General features: G+C 35.1%; 1 protein-coding gene across 1 annotated transcript; it reads left to right on the top strand.

Moving 5' to 3' along the window:
• Positions 1 to 6,217: 6,217 nt before the first annotated feature.
• Positions 6,218 to 7,255, top strand: LOC107765229 (uncharacterized protein At1g08160-like). Its single transcript, XM_016583854.2, has one exon. It carries the CDS (start codon positions 6,329 to 6,331, stop codon positions 6,932 to 6,934), a length of 606 nt encoding a protein of 201 aa, XP_016439340.1. The 5' UTR covers positions 6,218 to 6,328; the 3' UTR covers positions 6,935 to 7,255.
• The last annotated feature ends 1,170 nt before the right edge of the window (positions 7,256 to 8,425 follow it).

The following is an 8,425-nucleotide window of genomic DNA, read 5'->3' as shown; positions in this document are numbered from 1 at the left end:
TCTTTGGTACAATAGCCGGTTGAATTATTCACGGGAAAATTCAAGTCACGTTGGTCAGGACCGTATATTGTAACAAAAGTGACCCCCTATGGTGCCATTGAAATACAACATATAGATGGGGGGAGACAAATTCAAAGTAAACGATCATCGTTTGAAGCCTTATATCAGCAAAGTATTTGACAAACAGGCTTCAACAATCCTTTTTGCCTAATTTTATAAATAAGTCGAGCTCGCGACATTAAACTCAGAACTATTTTCTCTCCCTCTCTTTAATATTTTAAGTAATTATTAGCAGTAAAATATAATATTTCCTTTCTAGTAAATATATATAATAAAATTAGTTTTTTTTTTCTTAAAAAAAAAGAAAGTAAAAAAAAATCAATAATTGCATGTTTGTATTATATTATATATATGTGTGTATGTAGTATGTATTAATATATTTTTTCACGATAAAGAAGCACTCCCATGCTTTCGACAATGAAAGTTTTCTCCTATCATGAAAAAGAACATTTTCGTTGCCATAATCTTGTCTTTGTTATATGAGAAAAAACTTGAGAAGCCAAGAAAAAGGAAATGAGGCCAGAATCGAAATAAATCAGGGAAGCTCCTTTATCTTCTTTTATTTTTAATTTGTTTATCATGAGGACATGATATTATTTAAGCTTGGGGGTAGAGGAATATGTTTGTTATATATGTATTTCTTTAAAGTATTTTTCTCTGTTAAAAGCAAAAAGTAAAAAAAAAAGTATATGTTACAACTGAAAAAATATGTTTTTAGTAAAATTATAAAAAATAATTGTGAAAAAAGATGAAACAAAATAGAGTATTATTGTTTAAACGAGAGGAAAGACAATAAATATGTAGTCCCTATAGGGAATTTGAGTCACTATTATCTATATATATCCTACCCATCCCTAAGCCTACATTACAACCTTGCAAAATTCCTACACAATCTCAACTCAAAGACTCCTATATTAGTGGAGAACCACATGATAATCAAGCTTATGACAATTTTTAGTAGCTTGAGGTACTTCTTTGTTGAGAGTGAGCGAATATTTTTTATATATTCCCTTCTTTGTTCTTGTATCTATATATTGTGTGATATATGGGTATCTCTCTTCATTTGGTGAGACACACTCAGGATTAGAAAATATTGTGATTTCAGTTCTCAATAGGTGAACATGAGTACGGTTAAAAGTTGTTTGAACTCGTGGATTGGTCTTAGTTAATTCTTTTATGTCAAAACTTCTCATGATTTTACTTAAAGTGTTTAGCTACCATGTTTATTAGAATTTATTTTTTGCTCAAGGACAAGCAAACATTTAAGTGTGAGAGAATTTAATAAGAGAAAAATATCATGCATAAGTTGAGCTGGAATCTAATTTTTAGTACTAATACTTTTACTTTCTTTGCAGGAAATAATTAAACTAATAAGAAAAAGGAACAATGAGAAGAAAAAGTTCAATTTTCAAATTTGCAAAGAAGAACTATGATGATGAAAAGTTAAAAGTAAAGCGGTCTATGCAACTTGACAAATGATGAAAGTATTTGTGCACATGAAAAAATTCAAGCAAATGGCCCACTTGCCGATTTGGAGGATTACATTTCAGCAAACTTTACAACTACAAGTACATGCAAGTTGCCAACTTGGGAAAATTTATGTGAGAAATCAGTACTTTTCCACCTATAAATAGCGCTACATTGAGCTACATAACATAAAATTGAGAGGAGAGTTTCTTCTTTTCCTTGCTTCTTTCAGTACTTTCTTTTCTTCTTTTAACTATTACAGTATCTTCATTTCTAGTTCCGAATAAATTATAATGTTGAAAATTACTCTAGCACCTATTTTTAATTAAATAGGGGGAATTATTCTGTTGAATATTTCTTTAAATTTTCTTATTTAATGGGCAAGAATATTTTCGTTGTCAGTACAAACTCCATTATGGAGTAACTTTTCTTGTGTTGGGAGAATGACAGATCTTAGTATTTCTATATAATAGTAGATATTATCCCTCAATTTCACATGTTTGAGATAAATTTTTTTCCATTTAAATTTTATCGGCTTTATAGTTAGGTGTTATTTAATTTGTTAACATCTATCTATTTCGTACTACATATTAACTTCTTACTAATTCTGTAATCGAAAGAGGCGGAAGAGTAATATAGTTAATTTTGGTATTGATTGATGTTAACTTTTATTTAGTGACATCTAACTCTTATATGTTAAAATTGATTCTACACTTATTTGTAATCGAAAGAGCCGAATATTATAGTAATCAGTTATAACAAGTAGGGTAACCGAAAGTGACTTACTAAAAAGTACAAGTTTTAGTTTAAGCATATATTTCTGGCTCTTTAATATTACTATTTTGACGATTAACTTGTATAACCGAGGGGATTGTAATTAATTGTTCAACTTAAGTAATATGAGAGGACTGTAATTAATTGTTTATTTTAAGTAATAATATATAAATGTAATCGTGAGAGGCATTTATACATTTGTGAGAAATAGAAATTGAAGGATAATTTTATCTATTATATAATAGAAATATTAAGTGAAGTTATGATCCCAACACCTTTTTATTATATTTGTGAAAAATAAAATATTTTTTATTGCTCTATTCATGCATTTTTAGTTAGTTAATTCACAACTCAACTCTTCCTGATTTTCTCAAATAGTAATTAAAACAAGAAACATCTGTAGAATAGATAAACCAATCTCTGTGGGTTCGACATCTTTCTATACTATAATTTGACAGGGTACGAGTTTAAATTTTATACACGCCAGACACTCGTCACGACCCAAATTAACCCTTCGTAAGGTGTCATGATGGCACCTAGTCTTTACGACTAGGTAAGCCTAATATTACGAAAAATATAAAGAAAACACAACATTTTTAAAGATCAACAGCATATTGTGAATAGCCAAGAGTAGTACCGCTCGACATATACAAAATAATTTTTCAAGACCCGAAATATCACTAAGTCACAAGCTGCTATAATCTATGTAGCTCTATACAAAAGTCTGAAGATAATAAAGAAAGTCTCTAGGCGAGAGAGTAGAAGGGGACTCCGAAGATCTGCGGACGCAAGCAGTAGTACCTTGAAGTCTCCTAAAATTAGCATCACGCACTAACCCCGAGGCTGATAGCTCGCACCTGGATTTGCACACGAAAACATGTACAGGAAAGGGCATGAGTACACCACAATGGTATTCAGTAAGTGTCAAGCCTAACCTTGGTCGAGTAGTGACGAGGTCAGGTCAAGGCCCTACCGGAGTAAATATAATAAATTAAACCGTAGAAGATATAAGTAAAATTTACGGTAACACAGTTAAAGAAATTCTTGAAAATTTAACAGTTAAGGGAGCCCTCGGCTCAGAACAAGGTAAACACAATGGGAAATCTCCTGGGATACCATCTCGTAGTTCCAAATGAATATGCAGTACAGGCAGATCTCCCGGAATACATCCGTAGTCCCAAAATAAATATACAAGACAGGGGAATCTCCTGAAATACGTCTGTAGTCCCAATTTAAATATGCAACGCAAGATGAAATGGCAGGTATGGCATCGAGTTATACAGTTTATACTGAACACATATAAGGAAAGTAGGGACTTAACTAAGCATGGCGCACAGAATGTCAAATAGGCAGTTAAAACACGTAAGCATGCTCCTCTAATCTAAGCTATAATTAAACGTATTAGTGCAATTTAATAAGGGAAAACAGTTTATGATTTAAAAAGGAAAAAATGGGATTTTTGCAATAACAGCCCATGTACGTACTCGTCACCTCACGTACACGACGCCCACACATCAATTAATATCAAACATCTTAAGGGAAAAGTCCCCAACACAAGGTTAGACAAGCCACTTACCTCGACCGCTCAAATCAACTTGATATCACGTTCTTGCCATGAGTATCCGACTCCAAATGGCCCGAATCTATTCAAATTAATTGCATAATGTAAATATATCTACAAGTAACTAATTTAACTAATTAATTCGAAACTAAAGCGTGAAATTAGGGGAAACGCCCAAAAAGTCTCCCCGGGCCCACGTCTAAGAATCGGGTAAACCATATAAATTATGAACACCCATTCATTCATGATTTCACTCGAACAAAAATCATCTAAATCCGACGTCAAATTCCCATTCAAATTTCAGATTTTCAATTGGGGAACATTTTTCCCTATTTCCAAACTTCTACCCTCAATTTCCTTAATTAGACGAGGAAAATAATAATAGATTAATGTATTATGATTAAAATAGAGTTAGAATTAGTTACCCAATAGTTCTCCTTCAAAATTCCTCGAGAAATCATCTCCCACCGAGCTTTAAATCGAATTTTGTGTTACGAAAATTCAAACCCTAGAAATCCCCTTTTCTGCCCAGCGATTTCCGCATCTACCTAGGACCGCACCTGCGGTCACGCACCTGCGGATAACCCATCGCAGGTGTGAAGTCCACTTACTTGGGATGGGTCCGCACCTGAGCGCTTGAGTTCGCACCTGCGGATGCGCTTCTGCGCTCAATCGTCTGCTTCTGCGGAACCTTGGGTCCTTCTCACCTCCGCATCTGCGACTGCCCTTCCGCATATGCGGCTCCGCTCTTGTGGCTCATTCGTCGCATCTGCGACCACTGACTCCCCGGCCTAAAAGCGCACCTACGATCCCAGCCTCGCTTCTGCAAGGACGCACCTGCGAACTCCCCACCGCAGGTGCGAAAACACCAGAACGAGCAACTCAAAAATTCCTCTAAGTCCAAGTTTCCACCTGTTAAGCACCTGAAACACACCCGAGGCCCCCGGGACCTCAACCAAACCTACCAACTAATCCTATAACACCATACGAACTTAGTCGAGCCTTCAAACCACATAGAACAATACCAAAATCATGAATTAAGCACGGATTCAAGCCTAAGAATTTAGAATTTTTCCAATTTCTACAAACGACGCCGAAACACATCAAATCTAGTCCGAATGACCTCAAATTTTACACACATGTCACAAATGACACTACGAACCTACAGTCACTTCCGAAAATCCATTCCGAGCTCGATATCAAAAATTCCACTATCGGCCTAAATCGCCGAAAATCTAACTTTCGCCAATTCAAGTCTAAATCTACTACAGACCTCCGAAATACATTCCGGACATACTCTTAAGCTCAAAATCACTCAACGGAGCTAACGGAGTTGACGGAATTCCATTCCGGATCCGTCTTCATACAGTTCCGACTACGGTCCAATCTCTAAGGCTTAAACTAACAACTAGGGACTAAATGTCCCAAAACTCCCCGAATTCCATAACCAAGCACTCCGGCAAATCCCAAAAGCAGAAACAAATATGGGAAAAGCAGATAATAGGGGATCGGGACTCTAATTCTCAAAACGACCGGGCGGGTCGTTACAACACTCGTCAATTATATAATACTATATATTATAGTACGTATGTCGCATGCTCCTGAAACATAAAAACCAAAAACCAAAAGTGGGGAGACTAACCAAACAAAAAATGACTACATGATTAAAAGAAGTGGGTTTTCCCATTTTTAGATCATAGCAAACTTTTTCGTTAGTGAGATTATTTTCTGTCTTGTTTGAGGGCATGCATAGGCATATCTATCAAATTAGTAACATCTTTAAAGAATAACTTTAGAGAGATGGTTTTCGAATAACTTGTTAACTAAGCATGAAATATATATATATCAACAAGATATAGTTATACGCACCTTTTCCTTGTCTTTTTTCTTCATGCAAGATAAGAATATTCATGCAATAAACACGCTGTGTGTCTTTATGAGTTAACAATGAAAAATATATGCTTCAATAGGATAACAAAAGTTATTACAGAAAAAAGTAAAAGAACGACACATATTCATTGGATAATTGGAGTTGGCCATCAAAGGCGGTGTTAAGATTTAAAGTTTATGGTTTCGGAAAATCTAATCTGTTTAAGTTACTGGGTTCTAAACTAATAAATTGTATATATTCGATAAATTTCTTAAGACAAATACACCGTACAAAAGCTATTGGATTCGGCCGAATCCATAGGTCGTGCTCTAGCTGAGCCTCTGTTGGCAACTCTGAGATCTCTTGAGTTACAGTCAAGGAACCAAAAGCTTAAAGAAAAAAAAGATATCGCTGTCACCTTTAACCTTTATCTTCTTTTCCCTATATAATGGAACAAGAACTTTGAAATTAGAAAAAGTACAGTAGCTTCTCCATATGAACATTCTCTAGTTTTTCTTTCGTATATAATTAGTTACATTGATCAGAATTTTGATCAATTATAGCAACTTCTTCATTCCACAATCTCCACCGTCAAAATGCCCGTTATGACCGCACCACCGCCACAAAACGGCGCCAAGCCACGGCGGCTAAGCCCCGTGAAATGCATAGCCCTTATACTCTTAACCCTAATCGTTATCGTTGGCATAACAATACTTGTCATTTGGTTAGCAGTGAAGCCACGAAAACCAATTTACTCAATTGAAAATGCTTCATTGCATGGCTACAACATGACCAAAAATGACCATTTGTATGGAAATTTCAACTTCACGTTAAAAGCTTTCAATACCAATAGTAGGGTGTCTATATATTACGACAGTTTTGAAGTGAAACTGTTTTACAACTCTCAACAAATTGCTTTTAACAATGTGGAACCATTCTTTCAGCCTCGTCGTAACGTGACTTATTTGGATCTTTTCCTTCCGGCGAAAGACGTGGCGTTGTACGGTGATGTTGCTCGTGATCTGAAGACGGAGAGGACGGCCGGAGCTGTGGAAATGGAGATCAAAGTTAGGGCTAAGATAAGGTTTAAGGTTGGAATTTGGAAATCCAGTCATCGGAAGCTGAAGCTTTTGTGTAAACCTATGGTGCCTGTTTCTTCAACGAAGAGTTCTCAGACCACCACGTGTCACTTGGACTTATAAGTTTTCTTTTTTTTTTTCTTTTTTTTTTGTGTATGGTGCATGTCATTTGTTTGTTATTTTTTCTATTCATGAACTTTTGTGATGAGTTTTTGTAATCCCTTTTATCGTTTTCATTGAAAATTTTCATTTGAATGTGTGATATATGTACAACAACAACCCACTATATTTTTATTAGTGGGGTGTAGGGAGAGTAGTGTGTACGCAGACCTTACTCCTATCCTGGGTAGAGACTGTTTCCGATAGACCCTCGGCTCTCTCCCTCCATATATGTGATATATGTAATGGTTTGGAATTTCATTTATATAAGCTATTTTTGAGCTAGACCCCTTGATTAATTCTTTATATATTATTATATACTATACCTTATAGTAGTAGGTATGTCGCATGCTCCTGAAAAATAAAAACCAAAAAGTAGGGAGACTAACCAAAAAACAAAAAGACTACATGATTAAAAGAAGTGGTTTTTCGCATTTTTAGATCATAGCAAACTTTTTCGTTAGTGAAATTCTTTTCTGTCTAGTTAATTTGAGGGCATGCATAGGTATATCTATCAAACATCTTTAAAGCATGACTTAATTTTTTTCTTCTCTGTACAGTGAGATTATTTTTGTAATCTATATTGCTACTTTGTGTAGAAAATTTTCATTTTTTATATCACATTTGTCAAGATCGTGAATTCGGGGTAAAATACATAAGTACCTCTCAAAGTAGATGGTCATGAGATTTTGATTCCCCTTGTCTCACGGCTGAACTTCAAGTTTAACAAGTGTTGCCCCTTGCTTGTCCCATGGATAACACTTTTAACTTTTGACCTTAAAATTTTGCCCATAGGGCAAGCGAGGGTCAAAAGTTAAAGAGCAGCCAAAAAAGTATCGTATTTCTGCAAATTTCTGGAGAATTTCGGGATAGAAAAATTAACATAAATAGCTGCCTGCCCAAGCGCTTAAAGCTAAAATAGCTGGTAGATGTATAATATATATATAATTCATATATAATATGTATATATTGATGTATAATCATCTTTGTATACTGGCTAGAAAAAACAAGCAATGAGTTCGACCGGCTATTTGTGTAAAGATCCCTTTGGGATACAGGTCCATTAGCAGTAGAAATAGCTCGAGGTAGCTACTTTTTAATTTGGTATTTAGTTTTTATCCAACATTTTTAATGCTGAGCAAAAATAGCCACTACTCTATTAAAATTAATACGAAAAGACAGTTTTACCTACAGGTGGTAAAATGGTTAAAAGAATAAAGTTATCACTACAAGAATTCGGACCTATTGTGGCGACCTAAATCGCTACAAAAAGCTAGAAAGTCGCTGCTAAATGTTTTTACCAGCGATCTTATGGTTCCTGCCAGTGCAAGTGTTACTGAATGTCATTTGTGACGACTCCTTCCAGTCGCCACAAAATCTATATTTAGTAGCGACAAAAGTCGCCACAAATGAGGAACAAACTCACCACAGAAGAATGATCCACAAAAAAGAATT

This window comes from Nicotiana tabacum, chromosome 24, assembly GCF_000715075.1.
Source record: "Nicotiana tabacum cultivar K326 chromosome 24, ASM71507v2, whole genome shotgun sequence".
In the NCBI taxonomy this organism is placed as follows: domain Eukaryota; kingdom Viridiplantae; phylum Streptophyta; class Magnoliopsida; order Solanales; family Solanaceae; genus Nicotiana; species Nicotiana tabacum.
The sequence above is the reverse complement of the archived record's forward strand: the minus strand, read 5'-3'. Positions and strand labels throughout refer to the sequence as shown.

Bases quoted from the DNA above. Each gene is read 5' to 3' on its own strand.
- LOC107765229 (XM_016583854.2), top strand. From the start codon at position 6,329: ATGCCCGTTATGACCGCACCACCGCCACAAAACGGCGCCAAGCCACGG.